Source organism: Platichthys flesus, chromosome 20, assembly GCF_949316205.1.
Source record: "Platichthys flesus chromosome 20, fPlaFle2.1, whole genome shotgun sequence".
NCBI classification, from domain to species: domain Eukaryota; kingdom Metazoa; phylum Chordata; class Actinopteri; order Pleuronectiformes; family Pleuronectidae; genus Platichthys; species Platichthys flesus.
Window position 1 is genome coordinate 7,641,080 of NC_084964.1, and position 22,542 is coordinate 7,663,621.

Below are 22,542 nucleotides of genomic sequence, written 5' to 3' on the forward strand. Positions count from 1 at the left end.
CTGGGCTGTGAACTCAGTTCCGCTCGAATGCAGTTTGATTAAAGGTGAAGAAAACATAAATAAATACATGAATGAGAGCCTGGCAACCAATCTGTAAGGCTGCTTTAAGTCATGCACCCAACTCCAGATAATGTGACATTCTCCAACGGGGCTGTTCATGAGAATGTCGACATTTTTTCTGCCAGCCCCCCATTTGTAAAGACTTGGGACGGAAACAAATTTAAAAAAGAAAAAACTTCAAATATATCTATGAAAAGGTGCTCCCGTATACGTAAAAGACAGGTACCAGAAATTCGAGAGACTTTTGGTGATAAGGGCCGACACCAAAGTCGATGTCCACATGGTCTTCACAGCAGAATTTGGATGTTTCATCCAGCCTCTGCCTGCTGCACCTGCCCTCCTCTGAACATTGGAGTAGAACATCTCCTGCTGCTTTGTTCATGTGTTAAAGGCAACTTCCAGAGAAAGTCAAGACCTGATTGTACGGACGGACACAGACGTAAAAAACAAAGACCTCTAAGCAAAACACAAAGAACTCCTGGACTACCACTTACACAAGTATGCACACACACATTCGTAGGTAGAAACACTTGTACAATCAAATACAAATGGAATCATAACCACTGCAGGTGGCCGACCATGATAACAAACAGCTTAATTAGGTACAGGTAAATGTTACAAGGCACTTTCTATTATCTGGACTTACAATAATATGCCAGATGAAGTAGCGTCTGGCTGACTTAATGACAGAGATGGGGGGGTCGCCATGCGGAGCAGGGGGGAAGTGGAATGTAAAAAAACACAACTGGTAAAGAGCCACGTACAACATCACTGCCTCTGGAGTGTGAGCCAAGATTAAATGTCCTCTATGTTCCTAAAAAATTAAAGCTGCGCTTCAAATGAGAAGGAAGATTGAATTCAGATCCTGGATGAGCAAACTCAGCACTGCGGAAACCAAGAACAGAAGAAAAGGAATTTGGAGTGAGCGATAACTTATCTTCAGTGCTCTCTACGTTTGTCTATTTCTTGAGCATTTCTTATTGTATGGCGTTTTTATGACATACAGATCCTGACAAACAACTCACCATGTTGTTTGTCAGGATTGTGAAGCCTCCAGTTTGCAATTTTTTTCCATCTTGATTTTTTAAACAAATGGTAATCACATTTGCAGGAGCAGGGGAAGGAGCCAGACTGAAGGCTTGAGGACACGCCCACCTACACCTGTGACCTGCGTCCACTGGATGGTACAAGCCGTCAATCATATGGTATCGATGCCCTCATAGAGTAGGAGCATCATTTTCAAAATGACCATCATGTTCTATTAAAGAAACCTAGACATTGAGACAATAAACTATTTCTATAGATGTCTCATAGACATCTATAGAAATAAACGTATTTTTGCAAACAGTAGAGTCGCCCTCCGGTGGTATATTGAGAGAATGCAGATTTCAGGTACTTAATAAGATTCTACGTCCACTTTTATATACAGTCTTTGATCAAAACAGGATTGGACAGCTAGCCATAGTTTTCTTTAACCCTGTTAATTGTTGAGATTTACACTTACTGGTAAATGCCTTCTACCACATTAATGAAGAATGGAACTTTTTAGTTTGTTTGTTTGTTAAATATACTTACTACAGATATAGAAACAAAATTCGATGATATTGGTGTTCACACACTTTTCTTATACACGTGTCATAACACATAATGCACATGTACTTGATTTCCTCCATCGTGAACAAGACATTTCAATTTAAGCCAATTCTTCATTCACTGCGAGATGAAGCAGGAAGTCGTCAAGTCTCCGTACTAACTGACCAGCACATACATTTCTGCTCTCATGTGCTCTGCTGGGACTGAGGAGGATATCCTCTCATCGTCCTTATGTCTCCAGTGAGTATGAATCTAATACTCCTGTCTGGAGTATGACGAGGGAGGCTTCGAGAAAGCCTGTCTGCTTTAGTGCAATTTTTTCAGTTTCCTATGTCTAGCTCTTTAACTGTAATCCCTAATCAGTTCTGTCATTGGTTCCATTTAGCGTAGCTTTCTTTAAATCCTCGATTCCAGCTCGTCTTACTGCAAAATGTACAGAGATATGTTTTTTTATAGAACAGAGATGACGGAGATTTTTTACATCTACATTGACCTTAAAGGTAATAAATAGGGAGAAGGACAATGTGAATGATGAAAGAGCAGAAAAAGAAACGATGCTTATCTTTCAGTCCACAATAGAAGCAAAGTTCATGCTGTTCTTTTCCTCAGATTCAACACAGCTCTTGCACAACCTTTTCAAAGATGTGATGCTGATGAGCCAAATCATGAAGTATTTCATTATTTCTGAAATCAGATCTTTAGTTTAACTTAACAAGATGATCCATAGACCTCACTGTGACAGACGACTGGCTGATCTTCTGATATCCCCCCTCAGACATGACATGCAGCTTTTATTCTCATAATATTTCGACTTAAATCTTGTAAAACTATTATAATAACTCTTTTTTTTAGCTTTCTGCACTATCCACCACTCCATTTAGAAACCACTATATGGATGACACATCAGCTTCAGCAGCTTGTCAGACAAGCACCAAAACATGTAGAACAGAGAAAGGAAGTTACATGTGACTGAAGCCATGCTGAGGGAACTGTAAAGCGTACTTATCAGTATCACAGAGGCACTCCGACCCCTGAGGAGGTTGATAAGTTGAGGAACTGCATCACGGAGTTGGCCTGGCAGTGTGATGAAACTGATGATGAGTTTGCAAATATGAGGATCATGCTGTCGTAGGTTTGAATCTATTCTTCTCTTTAAACTACACGTACATCTTTCGTTCAGATTATTCACTTTTGCAGAGTTACCCGTCACTGCTACGCTGATGATGCACCGCACTCACTGCATCTGCCCTTCCGACCAGATGATCAGACTGTCTCAGATAAACCCTTTCAGAAAGAAACAAAGGAGGATGTGTGGACTTTCTGCTGAGTTTTCCTTTCACACGTGATTTGCATAATTTCTGTGTTGTCGATAAAGCACAGAACCGCTTGCATCAGCTCTTATGGTCAAAGGCTCACTTAATATTAGGTGTCTTCTACATTTATGGCACCATTTTAATTGTGTGCGTCTGTTGCATGTTAGAATAGTCCTCCACTGGCTCACTGTGAATACTGCAGAAGATCTCCTACTGTTTTGTCAGATCAGCTCCTCTGGACTTTCTGCAATCTTTATACAAGAGAACTGGCCAGAGAAAGTCTGCAGAAAGTCAGGAGGCTCAAACTCAGAGCTCTCACTTCGGGGCTGTTGGGTTCATGGCATGTCTGAAAGCAGCTATAGAGTCTTAAATTGAACAATGACAATGGTACCCCCAACTCTGTCCCGTTCTCTGAAAGGGACCAAAAAAACATTCGTCCACCAAGCATCAACCTCTTGGTTACAGGGGGCATTTCAGACACCTAATGGGCAGCTGACCCCGTTTGGATTCGGAGGCAATAGAGATAAAGTTTTTTAAATCGCATTACACTGTGACTCACTCTGACACCCTTGTCATGTGTTTCCACTTTTGCCGTGATTGTATTCCTCTTCATTATTCATTCGAACGGGGTTGCAAGCAGTGGCCAGCACTTGTAGCAAATGCCTTCCATGTGTCTCTAATTGCCTCAGTAGAGGTATTTAACACGAGGTGAAGTCATTAACACATGGACTCACTTGTCAGATGTGGAGCCAGGCGGCCGTGGGTGAAAGAGTCGACCACAGCTCACTGAAGCTTTCTGAAAATATATAGAACTCAGTTTACTGAAGTGTAACATAGAAAAAATAATGAGGTGAGTCTTTAAAGGTCTCACCGGTTGGATCAATGGGGACTTTTGAAATATTTAACTTAAACTTGCAATATATATAAATAAATTAACATATTGGTTAATTGCCATTCATTAGTGGTAATTTTAGTATAACTTGTTGATCTTTGTCAGATATAAGACACATAAAAAATGTCCATAACAACTTTTAGCTGTTAGGGTGCCATGTATTTATCAGTTGATGCAATGCAACTTTATTTATGACTATGTCAAAACAACCGCCACTGCATGTATAAGGTATTTCACAAATATGATGATGTTGCACATAGAATACCCTGAAATCATACTTTATACATCATAAATATAACTGGGTACTCATGCCTAAGCCAATAGCGCCATCTGCTGTCTAACTGGACGGCTCTTCATCCATTGAGTTGCATGTAAAAGCAGAGTTAGTGATGAGCAGATAATCTGAAGCAGACAGGACAGGCAGAAGATATGCAGACTTCAGTCTCCAGTCTGCTGGAGACCTGGCAATGCAACGCTGAGGTTTTGGCTCCAAGCAAAGTGTAAGTGAATTGTCAGGGTGGGTGTGTATGTGATGAGTGTCGAACACAGAGGGAAATAAGCCTTTTTCATAAAAGACGTTACGACACGTCACAGTAGGAAAAGCTGTTGTTTGAAGAAAAGTAAAAATGCCGCTTGTCCCATTTGTAATCTGGACAAATTAAATGTTTGTAAATCTTGCACCAGGCCACACTCCAGAATCAGGCTCGTCATTTATTTATGACATCTGATTTTGAAAACATGGTCAAGTGGTTTTCTTCAGTGAGTTAATTAACAATCTAAGATAACTTCAATCTTTGTAATTTGGTCCATATATTCATGTTCCACAATAAATTGGTACAAAACATTAAAGCGTATGTGTGTGTGTGTGTGTGTGTGGTTGTGTGTGTGTGTGTGTAAAAGTTTGGGCTGAAGTGATAGCGTATTACACCTGCTTTCTATTCACTGTTTAGGTTAGTCAGTAAAAACAGAAAACAGGCATAAAAAACAAAAAATATATAATATTTCGAATTTTGCAAATATATTTACATCTCACTCTTGTATTTATTCATCACTTGTAATATTATCGACCTGTCTTTAGTTCCTCCTCATATTTGTTCCAAGCATTTACTCCTTAACGGATGCACATTCATTTGTTCTTCATCTATTTCCATTAACTTAATCTGTTCCCCTTCAGTCCAAATAGGCTCTTTTTAAATTCAGACTAATGTCGATTACTGTGTGAACATTTACTGTATGTTACTCTTAAAACGTCATTTGCTCAGTATTTAACCAGATCAATGGACAATTCTTCTGTAATATGAAAACTTGACGTGTGTTTATTGAAAAGTTTTTTTCCTATACTTCCAATTCGATTTAACTTTATTTGCCTAGCACCAAATCACAACACATATTATGTCAGTGCCACTGAAAATGGTTTTATTCTACTACACTTGTATTAATAAATGCACAGGCTATTTAAAAGATTGTAACACTCCATCCATAAGTGAAAGGCTGTGCTCCGCCCCCGAGCTGTTATGTGAGACTCTGCGTACATCCACGTCAGAGGGCTTCCCTTTAAGTCTATCTGTGATCAGCACATGGTCAGTGTAAACATTGGAGGACATCCCACAACGCCCAGCTGTGTCATACACGTCCATGTGCCAAGAAGTCACACACATATACACTGAAACTACCCCACACATACAGTTCACACACGTGCAACACAAACATTACTTGTGTCAAGAGAAGGAACTCAGTTACTGGTGCTCAGTTGGACGAAGTTACAGCTTCCACAGTATCTCCTTTCCTGAAGTTTAGCACTGAACATACAGAAGCTTCACCAGCCAAAGGAAAACACTGAACTTAGTAAAAGGCAGGTAGGATAAACACAGCGTTTTCCAAGTTGACACTGCACCTAAGATTGTTTATAAAAAAGCACTGCACACAAACAATAGAGTATACTATATTTTAGTAGAGGACTCACCAGAGATATGGAACCTTTCTGAAGTAGGTGCAGAGCTTTATCGATGGAGACGCAAGGAGTCCATTCCAATCAGGCAAGTTTAGAACGGGCACTGCATTAGTGGTTAGAATAGAGATAGAAGAACCATTTAAATCAGGAATATGCTTTTTGAAAAGGTTTTTCATTCCAGAGCCTTTTGGCCCCCGATACTCTGTCCCTCCAGTTTTCAGCCCAGATTCAAGAAGTGACAGCAGACCCCTGCGTGAAGATCACCAGCTGCACAGAGGTTGATAAGGAATTAAAAAATCTGAGATAAGGTATTGGGCCAGATCATGAAGATCCTTAAAAGTAGGCTACATACATACTACTACGTTTTAGTTTGAAAACTGCATTTTGCTAGCGTACACTGGGCATGTGCCTGTAATTCAGTGGTTGGTTGCAGAATTGTTGCAGATTATTGGAATAGCAGCTTGTCTACCAGGCGAGTAAGATGTTGGATCATTGTAAAATGAAGAATTTTACCGCACGACAGCTGTTCGCAAAGACAACAGGGTCAGCAACACTCTACATGTTCTGCTCTGGACTGGTAGGTGAGGCTTGTGCTGGTGGTTTTCTTACGGAAGGGGGTCATGTGGATGGAGCCTGGCGAATGCGAAGGCTTTGCCGTGACAGAAAAGACCCAATCAGCAAGCAGTGTGAGCGTCTACATCATCCGGTGCACAGAACGCCCTTTGACCCTGCGAAAGCAACTTCGATTTCACACACTCCTGTTTCATTAAATCAATCATCATGTGATCTCCTGCTCCAGTTGTTTACAGTGTTTATTGCCATAATCTATCCTGTGGCTTATCTCACAGTGTAAGCATTACAAGAGGTGAGGGATAGGGGGGTGGGGCATTCATTGTGGGGGGGCCTTAAAACCTGAGTAATGGCCCCTAAATGAGGGGATCATCATTCCTGTGTGATGGCACATGAATTTGATTAACAGCAGGGGGGGCACTTGGCCATTGATCAGTTTAATGATCTTGGGAATTTGATCCCTTTTGTTTGGAGCTAAATGAGTGAAGATGGTCCCGGAGGAATAATAATAATAATAATAATAATAATAATAACAACATCGGAGGAATAAACACGTCACGGGGTTCTCGGTGTTTACTCTGAGTCACTGTCCCAACAGTTGTGGAAGGAGCTGGGGGGGCACGGTGACCGGAGGGACTTGCGTTTCAGAAGGGAACGTGCGCGTTAACTGCAGCTTTAGAGAAACGCGCTCTCGTGTGCGTCACGGCTTTGGGCCGTTCGTTTGCTCTCCCGCGACTGGGCCCGTGCTGATAACACACAGCTGGGCCCAGAAACACATGACATCATTATGGGATAACTTTGTTTGGTCGGCTATACAAACTGCTTTCACCCTCCCATCGATACTCAAAGATACGGGGCCAATCTTTTAATACGCGGGATAGCTCAAATACAATCCGTGCGATATTTCCACGCACAGCATTTGCTTCACTTTCTGTTATGTATTCGGCAATGCAAAACACCATGAGGGTTATTGGAAAGTGTCATTTTTTGTATAGTAGTCTCCATGGTGACTCCTGTCAGCGGGGTTTATCACTTTTGTAAATGATCTTCTCGCTTCCATATCTCTGCAAGCATGCTTTCTGATAAAAGTCTGTTTGGTTGTGAACAACAGGGCCTCTCACCTCCCCTAACCTGGACATACAAATTAAGGGAAATTGCTCATGTATTTATTGCTACCTTTATGGCTCACTCTCGGGTCGTTTTCACCTATCTTTTGTGTGTGTCTCCCCCCCCCTCCCCCCCATCATCGTCAATCACGGCCCAATCATCTCCCAGTGTTAGATGAATACAGGGGGGCAGCCAGTCTTCAAATCCAACGCGGGGGTCGCACCCTTTATCACCCACCGTGCACACACAGGTCCACTCTCTCTCTAACAAAAATGCCTGCAGGAGCTCTGCGCCTCTGGCTTCTTGTCCTCGCGCTCCATCCGTCATGCGTCACCCAGCTCGCCATCCCGCAGCGGGGCAGGGGATGGGCGGGCTCGGACGAGACGAAGAAGACGGCTAGCGAGCACCTGGACGCGCTGCTCCACCTGAAGGAGTCGCTCCGTGGTCCGGCGGCGGTAGCCCCTCACAAGAAGGCCCCTCAGTTCATGATGGATCTCTTCAACGCGGTGTCGGTGACTGACGGGAGGCCAAAGAGCCAGAAGGAAATTCTGGAAGGAAACATTGTGCGGAGCTTTGTGGATAAAGGTGAGTAACACAAAACCTGGCCACTGGATTTGACGACTGATTGTTTGTTTTGAACGGTTGTTACGTGAGAAAAGTATTTTTGGAAGATACGTGTTTAGTTTAAACGCGTGCGTAAATGTCAACCAGGCGCGCAATTACGCACGGCTACGTGTATTTAACAGTAAAATGTGGAGACTTACTCTAAAATCGGATTATTTCATCGCTTGACTGTATGTGTGCTGGATGTCCCCGCCTGCAGGTCATGCTGGAGAGAGGTTACACTTCTTCGACCTGTCGTCTTTCGGCAAAGAAGAGAGAATGATCAAAGCGGAGTTTCGCTGGTTCAGGAAGAAACAGAAGTTTTACATGGGGAAGTCATACGGGCCTCATTTCTATAAGGTAAAGGCTTTACATTCTATATCTATGTGTTTAGTCCTGATGTGATCTTCTTCTAACACGGTGACTCATGTACCTCAAACAGTTCACCGGCTTTAATGTCTGCACAGACTAGGCCACATAAGAGTTTAGTGTGATGAGGTTTGAAAGTGACAGGGGTGTGTACTGATCGTCCAGGTGGATCTGTACGAGGTGTTGGACAGCCGGGTGAAGCCTTGGAGAGGAAACCTCATCACCTCCAGACTGGTGCCCCTTTACACTCAGGGATGGGAGGTCTTCAACGTGACTCAAACAGTAATGACCCCTTCATTTTGTTTTATTTCACATATTTAAAATAACTGAGCATTAATAAAACCTCTTCTTTATGCCACTTGTTTTTCTATCACCACTCACAAAGTATATTTCCAACTAACATTTGTTGAACCTTGCTCTGACTGACAGGTTTCTAAGTGGATCCGTAACAGCCAGGAGAATAACGGCATCCTGATGGTGACCTCCCTCCCCTCTGGGAACTGGATGGAGTCGGCGGTGGCCTCATCCAAGCAGAAGGCAGAGCTAACGGAGGCAAACTCTTACCTGGTCATTTTCTCAGATGATGTCAAGACAGGAGCGTTCAACCAGTCATACCTGGGTAAGGGGCAGGTGGTCGCGGTGTGTGTGTGTGTGTTAATATGATGGTATATAGGGACATGAGAGAGGCATTAATCTGTTTGCATTTGTATTTCAGTAGCTCAGATGTTGCAGAATCAGAGTGTTCAGGCTTTGACTCCAACTAAACATTGCAGCGGCCGAGCTTACTGTTCTGTCTCCATGACTCTATAATACATCTTTATTATAAGGAGCAGTTGTAAACAAGAAATATTAAAACATAAATTGTATTTATTCAGTTTAACATTAAACAGAACTCGAACATGTTAATATGCATTTAATATATGTATATATAGAGAGGCGGGAATTGCACTATATATATTTGAGTAACTAAATATCAATATTTAGTGCCAGCATATCAATATTACTACCTTATGAGTCAGTACGATGATATGTTTCAGTAACAATACTTTGTCCCATCTCCACAGTAGTTTACTCATAATGGAATTACACTTAAGTCAAAATATCTTTTATTAATTCCACAGTTCAAACCTGGTTCATCTATTTATTACTGCAATTTAATTGTATTATGCAATAATGCTCATGTCTGCTTGCATCTTATTTGTCCAATTGATCAATATATGTAATTTCAGTTGCTAAATTTAGGCTTTAATAACTACAGAGGAAATCACAGCATTCTGAATGACATGTGTGAGCTGAGTGCAGAGTAAATTTGTCCCATCTGCTATGCCCTTGTCTTGTGTTTGGTCTGAATGACAACAAAGTCCATCTTAGATCATCAATCTAACGTGATGGTCTTTGCTTCTCCTTCCACAGGACAAGCTCAACCTGCAGCAGCAGCACCTGAGCGCCGCGACCACCGCAGCCGAACGCGCCGAGCATCTCCCGAGTCCTCGCCCCACGACCACCCCCAGCCCTGCCAGCGGGTCCCCCTCTTTGTTGACTTCGAGGAGATCGGCTGGTCGGGCTGGATCATCTCCCCGCGGGGTTACAACGCCTACCACTGCAAAGGCTCCTGTCCCTTCCCGCTGGGGGGCGGCCTCAAAGCGACCAACCACGCCACGGTGCGCTCCATCATGCACGCGCTCAAGCTCTCGAGCGACGAAGTGGGAGCGCCCTGCTGTGTGCCCGACAGACTCCAGTCCATCAGTTTGTTATACTTCGATGAGGAGGAGAACGTGGTTCTGAAGCAGTACGACGACATGGTGGCTCTAAGCTGCGGCTGTCACTGACCCGGCTGTGAGCTTGTTGACATCAGGACAATGCTGGACAGAGAGACGGATGACTTGAGCTGATTAACACTGTATTTTTGTGCATATGTTTAAAATATTGTATTATTTTTTAGAAATAAAATTCCCCAACTATTGATCAGCCTTTGTTTAGTTCAGTTTATGGAATCCATAACATTACATTACATAATTTACTATAGTTTCAACAAACTGTTTAAATGATCCGATGGGAGGGGGAGTTCATTCAGTTTCCCCATGTCAATCTAATAGCCCAAATCCCAAAAATATGAAGTTCTCAAGAATATCACTAGTAACCATTTGAATATTGCAATTGAATAATTTTACAATTCAATATTTTGTTCACATTAACTCTGAATTCTGAGGTACTTAGCTCAGTGTTTAATATTGTTTGGATCACTTTCAAAATGCAGAGAGGCAGATTAAGGAAGTGTGAGTCATCAGCATTTTGATTTCACTGGACTCAAGAAGCTAATGAGGATGTAAAGTAATTGGCAGTTTTAACAGAGATTAGTTATTGTGTTTAATGTTTTCAATCCGTTTTATGATCACCTATAGCAACAGGATGGAACAGCTCAACAGCCATAAGAGATGCTCCTGTGAAAAGTAACATACTGTACAAACTGAATTGACCAGCAGAGGGCAGAATAGAGCTGCAGCCGAACACTACAAATAATCTATTGACAGTCTGCACAAAATAATTATACTCTCATAAATAAATACATAATTTTCCATTAATCAAGGAGTTAATTACGTCACAGTAGTGGATATAAGCTTTCTCTGCAGGCCCCAAGTTAATACAATTGTATCATTAAAAGTTTGTAAATATAATGTTATTGTTAATATAAACTTAATAAAATGATTTACAAGAATGTTAGATATCAGTAACTAACTTAGCGACTATTTGGTGAGTGACAACAACGTTTACCAATCAAAATGTTTTTTGTTGTAACAATAGTAGTGAACTTTGGTGAACATATACCCCAAAAGTGGGTTTTCTGTATTTGCAAGATATTTTAATCACCCATCGTAACAGTCAAAACAGGTTAAGCAGTTTCATGTATTCTTCGTTTCGACTGTTGTGCTTTAAACGATCAATGAGTGGAGTGAAATGAATAACACTGTTACAATGGAAGTCTGTAAAAACAGTTGTTTTTTATTGGAATGGATCACAGACACAATACAGCCCTGCTTTTTTCTAATTTAGAAAAATGCCAATGCAACAAACTCGCAAAACCAATTCTCCTTCATATCCTCTGCTTATTAAAAAAAAATTATTGATTTCAATAACGCCAATTCAAGCATTTACATGGTATCAACGAAACTCTGTGTTGTATCAGACATCTTCCACGGCAATTTAAACTTCAGCATGCAAAGAATCTGAACATTTAGTTGCGTGAAAACAATCAGTTAAAATCAGTAACAAATTAAAGTTTAGATTTTTTTAAACAATAATCTTTATTTCAGATATCTCTAACTCGAGTGACTGGAAACTGTCTGGTGGAAAAAGAAGCTCAAGCAACAACCTTTGCAGGTAATAAAACAAAAAAGACAGCAAAATACCTGAAAAGTCGTACAGATCAAAACACCACTGTAGTTAAATATAACAAACTCAGCATTTACAATAAATATTCCACATTTACATTCAAGCTTTCCCTTTCTGTTTACACTTAAATACATTATGTACATGGATTATCCATGTCCATCATCTGTCTCGAAAATTGCACATTGTCTTTCACAAATCCTTAAACTCATACTCAGACGATAGGATTCAACAGAAAGTCATCATTCACCCAAAAATTGATAAATTGTTCTCAGCTAACAGTTAAGTCAAAAATAAATCCTCAGTATAAATATCGATTGAACTTCACAAAGCCCACACAGCTTTATTAAGAGTGTATAGGGTCATAATAATATGAGAATTTTAATTTAATTTTACAAGAATTAAAGTCTTTTCCTTGCTGGTTGTGTCCAACCTTCTTTATTCTCAAAATATTATGACTTTTTGTCTAGCTAAAGCAAAACGTTCTTCTTGTTACATTAAACATTTTTTCTCAGTTTCAACTTCGTTCTCACAATATAAAAACTTTATTCTCGAAATAGTTTTTCCTCAATATGGCCATTCTACTCAATCGTAGACAAACAGCATATTATGAATCTTAGAAAATACAGGGGGTTCATCACATTTAATATTTAACCGTCAAATCTCAAGAGCTCGAGTAAAAGTTTACAAAATAATTCCTGGGATGCAATGAACACAACAATCTGATGAGAGAAAACAGCATATGAGGAGGGTGGATTTTTCCTTTGGATCTTCATGTTTTATCAGCTTGGACAGTCCAGCTCCTCTGTGCCCATGAACTCCCCTAACATGTGGTCATGTTGACCATAGACAGGCTCTAAATACTGATGTCCCTCCATACAGTGCATTTGCCTTGACCTTTCTAGGCGTCTCTGCTCAAACTCCTCCGGCTCTACAGCAGCAGTTTGAATGATAGCTTGCTGAGCCATGGGGGACAGAGGCACTGGCACAAAGCTGTGGTACACAACCATTGGGGGGGTCAAGACCTCCATGGGGGAAGGCTGGGGAATAACTCCCTCTGGTGGCTGGACTGGCAGCTGCACGTAGCTTCCTGTTTCGGGATCAAAGAAGGTTTTTGTCTTGACTTGTATGGGCATGTCGACGAAGAAATACTGCCCCGATTCTGGATCCTGGAGGAGCTTGCGTTGGGTCATGGGAAAAGACTGTGCGACGATGGCGTGCTCAATGCTGGACTGGCGTGAAAACTGGCTGTTGTAGCTCGACTGGCGAGACAGAGTTGGAGGGTGAGATGCTTCAGTGCTGTACGCATCAATGCTCTGACTCCTCCTCGACGGGTTGTCTCTGCTCGCCTTGTCTCTGGCTCGGCCTCTCTGCTGGATCCCGTCCACGATGGATTTCTCAATGCGCTGCGTCCGTGGATCAAACCTCTCGTTCGCTGACAAATCGGCGCTAAGCCGGCGTTCCACTTTGTCTCCCAAGTATCTATCAATGCTCTGCGACCGTTGGAAGGGCCTGTCCGACATGGGGCTGACTTGAGCTTTGTACACAGGTACGTTACTGATGACCCTATCAGTGCTGTAATGTCTTTTGGACTTGTCTCGAATGTGTCTGTCGCTGCTGCGGCCTGGCCTTTCGGTTGCAGCACTGGGTAGTGCTTCTTTGCCCTGCTTGTGGCTGTCCGGTGACTTGTTGCCCCGTCTCGTAGTATTGTGGTTCATCTGTGCTCTGTCTGGATGGTGGTCTTCGCTTCTGTGGGCACTGTCTTCATGGAGTAGTTGCTCACTTCCTTCAATGTTTGCTCTACCAGGGTGATCCTCACTCTGATGGTGGGGCTTTCTCTCGATGCTCTTGCTATTCTTACTGCTGCTGCCACTTTTTTGCTCAGACTTGTCAGCCTTTTGTCTGTCTGCTCTGTGCTTGCTGCTGCTTTGAGATGACTTGTTGGGGGACTTCCGGGCTTCCTCCTTCTTGATTCTTCTATTCGTCAGCTTAATGGCTTTGAGAACAGCCTTGTTCGATTTTGGTAAGACAATGGGGGGTTTGGGTAACCCAGTTTGGCTTTCGTTTCCACTGTAGGTGGATCCGGAGCCTTCGCTGAGAACCTTAGACACATCACGCTCTCCTAGGACTCCTGCGCTCATTCCCATCTCAGCTGTGCTGGTTGTTACGCTCTCCACACCCTCAGATAATGGACTCACTCCAGACAACCTGTCCTCCTCCTGTTGGACAGTGAGGAACTGTCCAAGTTGGGGTTTCTTTGGGATTTCGTTCAGTAGATTTGAAGGTGAAAGCAGCAGAGGAGGCAAGTGGTTGGTTACAATCTCTTTAGGTGTGAAGGTTTCTGCTGGAGGTAAGGTGGCATCACTGGTAGTGGTCACATTAATAAGTGTGAGCTCTGGGTTTTCCTTTGCTTGATCTTCTCCCCTCTCTGAACCACCCAGACTACCTCCCAGCACCCAAGGTTGTAGTTTCTTCTTCGACTTGATATTAAAAGTGTTGTCTTTGATTTTAAATAAAGAGGGGATTGCCAAAGTTGGTGAGAATGTGTTAGGGGGTGATATTGGCGTCATTGGAGGTTTTTCATCTTGCGTTAAACTTTCATCTGCTGTGATATTGTACTTCTCCTTGCTGTCGTAGTCGGGCACTTCTGCCTCTTTTTGAAGCACTGCTATCGCTCGCTTCATAACCTCGGACTCACTTTCATGATCGCTCAAAGAATAATATTCCATCTCAGTCCTGTCCAAATCGTGTTTCGTGTTTTGTGGAACATTCAGCATTCCCTCAACCTCTCCCATCAAGTTCTCCAGTGAGTGGTAGATGTTGGAATCCGTCTCAATGTTTCTGTGCTGTGCACTGTCTGCAGAGAAGTACGAGGATTTTGAGGACAAGCTAGCTTGATCAGGTGGGCTCTGATTGACACTAACACCATTCACCAGTAGTAAAGGTGATATTATGTCTCTGGGCGTTTTACACACGGCCTCTGTATCTCCATTTACTTCCTCAGTGTGTCTATATGCTTTGTCCGATTCCTCTTCTGCAACTTTATTCCTGGTTACTTTGTCATCTGGTGTGATTGGCAGATGGTCTGGTCTTAAAGGGGCCTTTCTCTTTACCTTGCGTGCTTCCTGTGACTTTTCATTGCTGTTTTCAAATGTGGTTTCCCCTTTGGCCCTCACTGTCTGTAAATCAGTTGGCTCGTTTTCATCTCCCTTGAACTTTGGTGACAAGTGCAAGCTATTTTCAGATTGTAGGTAATTTGAAGATGAGATGGGCTCACAGACAACTGCATGAGGAGCTATGATGGATTTTGAATTTGCGTTAATTACCAAATCCCACATGTCTTCATCAGAAAATTGTTCATTTTGAATGGGCAGAGTTTCTTTTGTGAACTGGTCACTGTCTTCTTCTTGTTTTCCTGAGCCTGTCCTCCTCCTTTCATCCAAGAACACCTCACCATTTTCATATTTCCCAACTTCGTCCGAGGCATCCTCATCTACTGCATCATTTGAAATATTTATTTCCTTAGTAATGCCTCCTTTTTTACTCCTCGGAGGAACAGGTGGAGCATCAAACTTTGTGCTTCCGATTTCATTACTCAGACTTTCACCACTGTCTTCAGACATCTGTCTCGCTACATGGCTGAAATTCCCCACCTCTGATTCATAGCTAGGAGTATCAATTTGTTTATCAATACCATGTTTAGCTTTAAGGAGTGAGTCTAGCCCATTTAAAGCCTTTTCCATAACAGGTAGAGCTTTCCTACCACCCGGTCTGTGAGTCTCACCATGCCTAGGCTCGGTTAGTGACAGAATTTGCCTCACGTGATTGCGGTCTCTCAGATCGCTTAACCTCTCCTTTAGATCTCTCTCATTTAATGCAGAAATGCTGCCATTTTGTCTTTCCTTGCCCTCTATCATTGAATCATTCATTGCGTTTTTACATTTCTGTCCCCTTGTTACATAACATTCTTCGCTAGCGTTCTCATCAAATGTTGAATTATCGTCTTTGTCGTCAAATATATTCTTTCTTTTCTCCCTCTCTGAAATTATCTCCTCAAGTGCCATTTTGGCTTTGTCATAATTGTCATTTAGAAGTGCTTTGTTTACCATGACGTTAGTGACTTTCTTTGTGAAAGCCTCCTGCTTTCTCTGTTCCTTCTCTGTCTTGGAAAACACATCTTTCTTAGCTGATGTGTTCCCTCTCATAGATAGCATGCCCTTCTTTATATTACGAAGCTCCCTTGAGATCAAATCATTCTTCGCCCTGGCCTCCTCATCAATGTTAATTATCCCAAATTTGTTCCTGGTGTTCTCAAGTATGCGATCGCCAAGCTTTGCCCTCTGCAGCTCTTTCAGAGCATGCAGATCATTCATAATGTGCTCGCTGTCTCTCGTTTGTCTTAGTGACGTCACATTCTCATCCTTCTCTGACCTCATACTCACATTCTGATCAAGTTCCTCATATTCCTGTCCTTGATCATCATCTGTCACAGCAAATCTCTGATTTTTAATGTAATTGTTCTGTCTGGCTGAGAAGACATGTTTGCTCTTTGCTTTTTTTGGGAGAGATTCAATTTCTTTCTCTGGTAAATCTAGTTTTGCATTCACTGAATTACACCTACTGGGTTTTTCAAAATTATCTGTCTGATGTTTGTCAAATGCAAATTCAATATCAGATTTGGCAAAATTTCTCTTTGGAACTGGCGGTGGCTCTTTCTTGACGAGATGTTTGCCAACAAGTGTTGTACCAGTTGATTCATTTCTACTTTGAGAGAAAATATTGTTGTTTTCTGATAATGAACCCTCCCTCTTGTTGCTAACATTTTCCTTTGAATAAGCAACCTTCTCATCTACTTCACTCTCTTTCCTTTCTTCTCTGTCTGAAATTGGCTTATTGATGCTTTCTGGCTGAGTCGCAGAAAGAGCTTTGTTTTTCGCTGCATTGATTGCTTCCCTCGCTGCTCTGATCACATCCATTGTACTCGTGGTTTGGCCACTAGCCTGTTTTTCCTTAAAAGCTGCCTGAACTCCAGAGTCTATTTCTTTTATGTCTTTCACCAGCTGATTAGCTTTGTCTGGTAAATTTGTGAATCTTTTCTCTACCGATAAGTTTGATGACAACCTCTCGTTCTCAATGGCACGGGGTGAAATTATGGGTGATAGATCTTTGCTGAGATTTAAAGTATTTGGTAAAGGCCTTGTGTTTATTGGCAGTGCTGTTGGGGAGACTTTGTTGAGCATTAGTGGTGAAAGTTCATCTGTCACAGTTAGGTGGTCTGTGTTTGCAGGAGCACCACTGCTCGCAGGAACTTGAACATATTTCATATCACTATCAACAGGGTTGGTTTTCTTGTACAAATTCAGAGAGGGGTAGTTTTGCTTCTTACCCATGGGGCTCCTATTCTTTTTTGAGCATGTAAAGGGGGACATCGGATTCTCCTCACCATTAGCAGCATCCCTTTTGGTTTGCAGTAGATTTGATAACAAGTAGTCAACTGAGAGAGGCCTGTTAGTATCGTTGTTTGTAAGACCAGCAGTTGGGCTGCTGTCAGGTTCCAAGATCGGACTACAAACTGTCTGTCCACCTCTAAAGAAGGCAGGGGTGCTAAAGCCAGATGCATTACCGTCAGAGCCGGCTTGTGGATGCTTATAATTATCAGATTGTGGGGACTGGATGCCACCATCAGGCAACTCTATAGTTTTGAATTTAGGCGGGCTGTAACGGCTTTTAACCCTTTTCCTGTTGTCCTTGAGGTTGAAGAGGATGCTAGAGGCTAGTGATTTGTAGCTCTCCCGCTTGACTGGAGGTTCGGGGGTCACTTTGACCTCAGAGTGTGGTCTAAGTGGAAGGTCAAGGGCAGAGGGTGAGAAGACTGAGAGGATCTCTGATGTTTCCGTTGGTTGTCTGGAGGGAATGAGAGGAGTCATCAGTTGGCAGATGCTGAATGGAGTAGAGGCCAAAGAGCTGACCTCCTCTATAGCTTTAACCTCCACAGATTTAGGTTCCTTTTTGACTAACAAAAGAGTTTCATCAGTTGTCTTTGAATAATTTTCCTGACTTGGTGTTTCTGGCTGATTGACCGGAATTGCACTTCTTGCCCTTGACCTGTTGCGCCTCCAGGGGGCAGTAATCCCATCTCCTCCCTCCGAAGAGCACCTCTTCTCCGCCGGAGTACTTGAGGGCTTTGGCAGGACCTTTGGTGGAAGAGGAGGAGGGATGGGTTTAGGAGCAGTGGGTGGAGGGGGCTCTACTGCTGCTTTCTGGCATGACTGCGCCTCCACTGTGTGCAGAGTCTCTTTTCTGTGTGCATCTGTCAATTCCTTGTAAAATGGCAAGTCGAACCATTTAGGGATATCATCTTTGGGACGTACAGATGTTACTGTCTCCTCTTGGCCAAAGGGGAAGTGTTTAAAATCTCTCCAAGTCTGGAAAGGGCTTAACTCACTGTGGAGGAAAAAGTTTTTGATGTTAAGTTTCTTTAATTTGACAGTGGTTTTCCCGTTTTTGATCTTTGAGGATTTCCCTGAGGGCAGGGCAGCATCCTTGCCTGTTTTGTTGGATGAACCACCACCAGAGTGATGTCGATGATGGTTCTTGTATTGTCCCTCCCTCAGATTGGGGTGATAAACCGTGGAGAAATCCGATAACTCCTTTTGGATGCTGCGAAGTGCTGACTTATCCCATGATTCCCCATTAGAATCCATAGTACCTCCATTTTTGATTAGCATCCCCTCACAGCTTTCCTCTGTGGCACTCATTGCCTTAAGGAAAGATGTCATGTTGGACATATTCTTTTGCTGCTGCTGTTTCCACGGCTGGGCATTGTTTTTGTCACATTTCTTTTGCCCGTGCTTTTTCGATTCCTTATGATGAGTCTTTTTAAGAGGCTCCCCTGCCAAGGGTTTATGGCAGCTGAAAGGTGAAAATCCATACAACACCTCATCATTATAAACTGCGTCATCTCCAACGCAGAGACTTCGGAAGGCTCGGTCAGTGAGAGTGCTGACCTCCCGGTCCGTCTCATCCATGAACAAGTCAGTGAAGCCATTGGGGAAGCGATGGTGGAGCATGCTCCCCCCCCGATGGCTCACATGTCGCTTTTCCACACAGCTCATGATGGCAACAAGTGTGTTTCTGTCTTGTGCATCCCCAGTCTTGTCTCCTCTACATCTGCTGCAGGTCTGCAGCTCTGTAGGTCTTTTGGTGGTTTTGCAGCTCAGGTTGATGTCAGGGAAGTCGTGGCACATGTAAACCTCCTGAAGAGAAAAATAAAGAGGGAAATCAGTATCAGCGGTCAAAGGCTTTGGCTTCAAACATACTCACTGAGGTGCACAATAAAAGCTATGATTATATGAACATCTCAATGGTTTAATGGCATGCAAACGGTTTTTGGATTGATTACTATAAATGGTTTTGAACTCTGTGGTTGCCCTGATGACCTTTATGTACATGACATGTGCCGACTTCAGCCGTGGTGTCACTATGCAGGCAACAGACAAACACTTCATACCATGCACTCGTCTATTTTTAACACTGTGTGGTACCTTGAGCCGTGAGCTCTGTTTTTTAGCTATGAGACCAATCCTGACTCCATTTACAGGAAAAAACTTTATGAAAATTAAGTAGACATTGCCATTGTTTATGTCCTGTGTTATGTAGGGCCCAAAATGCCTGCTGGTCCCCTTCAAATGCCTTCTGTACCTTTTTCACATCCAATAGAATTGTGTGGTTATAATAGAGACCACTCTTCTGCAAAACTCTTGAGCAACATTCATGAAGGTTAACTGAAGTGCAGGAAATGTAAGTAAATCGTCACATTCGTCACAGTGTACCTCAACAGCAGCTGCTCTACTGTAGCTCTCTTCAGCTATCTGGGTGACGGCCTAGAATAGCTCATTAACCCATTTATATGTTCTGACCTGGGAGCATAGCCACTGGCATATAACTCATCTCTTCAACAATCCACACAACCACGATTCTCCATATAAGCGGATGGCATTGACTGAGACAAATATAAATATAGACGTTACATGATTTGGAGGCATATTTGATTGTTAGCATTATATTTTTCTTTTATATAGTTTTTTCAGTACAGTAAAAGTAGCCAGGCCCTCCATTTGCCCTCATGCTCACGGTCAAGAATGATTTGAAGCAGCAAAAACATGTTGTATGTTATAATTATAATTATTGTTAATTATTATTTAAAATTGATGAGACCTTTTGACTTTGCTGTATCTTGCTCTTAGCTTACAGAAGGCTTAGGCTTTCCATCACTCTGGACCACAGATCAAAACTAGCCACCAAGGTTAAATTATTTGAACCTTGTGGCTTTACCATATGCTAATATACAATATGTTTTTACGCTCTATGAGAGTGGTCAGCAACAACTTTCCAGCTTTCATAAACACATTATTATTATCATTGTTACCATTATTAAAAACTAACAAGGTAGGATAGATTGCTCGAACCCAGCCATATTACTGTATCACACGACTAAAGTACAGAATGCTCTGGCTTCCCATTAGACTGTGCACGCCATTAGTCTTCCAACTCTCATAATCAGAGATAAGTTAGCAACCACTCGCCATCATCATTATATTTATTATTATCAATAAAACCCAACAACCCAGCTTAAATGGCTAGAACCTAGTGTCTTTACTCTATCTTTCGACTAACTTACAGTATTTTGGCTTTCCATTCGACTTTGTTTGCCAACAATCTCCCAGCTCTTATGACCACAGATCAGTTAGCAACCACGGTACTTTCCCAGCATCTGCTCGTGTATTTTTACCCAAGGAATGAAGCTCCCCAGTTAACTACTGTATAAAGGCCAGCTATTTGAACATAAGTATATATTTCCCTCAATATTTCTGTGATTATTACTGTACAGTACATTTTATGGTAGTATTCATGATTAATGATTTAATAATTCCTGTAGGTGCAAAACACAAAACTTTACTATATTATACTCTGTCCAGTGGGCTTCAGTACTTTCCTTGTCTCTGTAAACATTGATAGCAACACACTGCTCCCTCACCTTGGTGATAGTTCTCTCTCATTCTGAGGGTGAGGGTCTTATTTAGACTCGGGTATCAAACAAATCCTCAGTGTAGAATCGAAAAATCCAGTACAGTACCACCTGCAGAGCATGAAGAAATCCCAATTAGCGGTTGTCTTTCACGGTGAACAAAGTTTTTCTGTTGAAGTTATTGAACAAAGAAAACTCACCAAAGTGAGTCAAGCCCTCAGATCCATGTTTAAAATGCACTGGTGTGTTCAGGCTCCTGATAGCAAGCTCAGAAGATACCAAAATAGATGCACAAGTCGCTGTGGCCAAACTGAGCAGCAACACTGGACGCTGGTGGTTCGCTCACATTGGAAGAAGCAGCGGGTGTCGAGTGGCAGGGCAGCAGGATGAAATGGACACTGTCATTGGTTATTTCTGTATCTAAGCAGCGAGGGCTGATAGGTTCTCACATGGACCCTCTCTTTAGTGTTTGGCATCTTTGACGACAGTGGATCTTCATGTCAGTGACAATGAGGCGTCTATCAGTTGAATGTTGGTGGAGACGGCGCAGACGGGGTGGGGTACTCACCTGGTTTCCAACACTACTGGCTCACATTAAGCTCCTGACACATTTAGCCTTTGTCGCCCAGGGAAACAAGGTCTCTGATAATAGCCCATTGCATCACCCATCCCCAAATTAGTGGGAGAGTCCCCGAAGCTCCACTTTGGACCTGGAGGCGGACGTCTGTGGACTGATATGACTTTGGTGGGGCCTGGATGATTATTGTTGTTCCAGCTCTGTTGACAAGGTCAAGTTGCGGACATGAACATGCGTGACTAGGGATGTCTAGTTTTAGGACCAATGCAGCTGTTGTTGCCGTGAGATTGAGTTGAAATGGAGAGGGCATACGAAGTCAGTGGATGAGGTCACATGTGATGGATCATCCTGTGCTTTCCCTCAATGAAGAAAGTGGAGTGATTAAGAAACCCTGTGTGGGCTCAGCTTGTTTTTATACCCATCATAAGAGAGAAGGTGGCTATTTACCATCGCTTATCCTGCAACCTCTTTCATTACATCAGGTCTTAGTTCATTTGTTCTTTATTTGTAACTTATATGATCAACAGAGTTCATCAGGCTTTTTTTGTCTTAAATTGTTCTGTTGAGACATCCTGGCCCCAACAGCAACTCTCATAGTGTCTCAAACGGGATACACATGTAGAGTGCTGTATAAAGAGTAGCGCGTGGCCAAGTCATATAATCAATTATACATTTTGAGGATGAGCTTGTCTAAAATAGTGCTTCAACTCCTTTTGCAGTAGATGCCAAGTTAATAGCATAACTTTTTTCAACTTGTGATTCACGGTTTGTTAGGTGAGCAGTAGCTCTCTGTACTGTAATGGTGTCTTCACACCGAACACAACACAAATATGAGGTGCGTTGAGATTACATACAAAGTCAATGCACGACAGGATTAGATGGGATTTGAGTGCGTCTTGTTTGACCTAACGCATCTGATGCAAAATATTTGTAATCAGGCCTCTAATTCCTGCGATGCGATGTCGTTTCATCCAATCAGTGCTGAGAATGAAAGAAATTCAGCGGACTCAATTCTGGCACCGACCCAAGGTAGAGAGTCATCAAACTGGTCCCACATTCATACAATGCATTTTCTCTGCCATACATCGCTTC

The 22,542-nt window shown here is 42.4% G+C and overlaps 2 protein-coding genes across 3 annotated transcripts; one reads left to right on the plus strand and one right to left on the minus strand.

Annotated features, from left to right (window-relative positions):
- The first annotated feature begins 7,758 nt into the window (after positions 1-7,758).
- Positions 7,759-10,287, plus strand: LOC133975788 (bone morphogenetic protein 7-like). Its single transcript, XM_062413769.1, has 5 exons — positions 7,759-8,071; positions 8,310-8,449; positions 8,624-8,740; positions 8,888-9,077; positions 9,872-10,287. Exons 1-5 carry the CDS (start codon positions 7,759-7,761, stop codon positions 10,285-10,287), a joined length of 1,176 nt encoding a protein of 391 aa, XP_062269753.1.
- A 1,151-nt stretch (positions 10,288-11,438) lies between these two features.
- Positions 11,439-21,146, minus strand: LOC133975670 (uncharacterized). 2 transcript variants are annotated; one of them, XM_062413630.1, is made up of 3 exons: positions 21,074-21,119; positions 20,883-20,984; positions 11,439-19,101 (listed from the first exon to the last, which is right to left on the minus strand). In XM_062413630.1, the coding sequence occupies exon 3, from the start codon at positions 19,090-19,092 to the stop codon at positions 12,628-12,630; it is 6,465 nt and encodes a 2,154-aa protein (XP_062269614.1). In that variant the 5' UTR covers positions 19,093-19,101; positions 20,883-20,984; positions 21,074-21,119; the 3' UTR covers positions 11,439-12,627. The 2 variants fall into 2 exon arrangements, with proteins under 2 accessions (XP_062269614.1, XP_062269615.1); XM_062413631.1 differs by having other exon boundaries at positions 20,883-21,146.
- Positions 21,147-22,542: the final 1,396 nt, after the last annotated feature.

What these genes read in the sequence shown, in the direction of transcription:
- LOC133975788 (XM_062413769.1), top strand. Translation starts at nt 7,759, where the DNA reads ATGCCTGCAGGAGCTCTGCGCCTCTGGCTTCTTGTCCTCGCGCTCCAT. An exon ending in GCGGAGCTTTGTGGATAAAG is followed by an intron (nt 8,072 to 8,309) that starts GTGAGTAACACA and finishes CCCCGCCTGCAG; the next exon opens with GTCATGCTGGAGAGAGGTTA. An exon ending in TCTTCAACGTGACTCAAACA is followed by an intron (nt 8,741 to 8,887) that starts GTAATGACCCCT and finishes TCTGACTGACAG; the next exon opens with GTTTCTAAGTGGATCCGTAA.
- LOC133975670 (XM_062413631.1), bottom strand. Translation starts at nt 19,092, where the DNA reads ATGTGCCACGACTTCCCTGACATCAACCTGAGCTGCAAAACCACCAAA.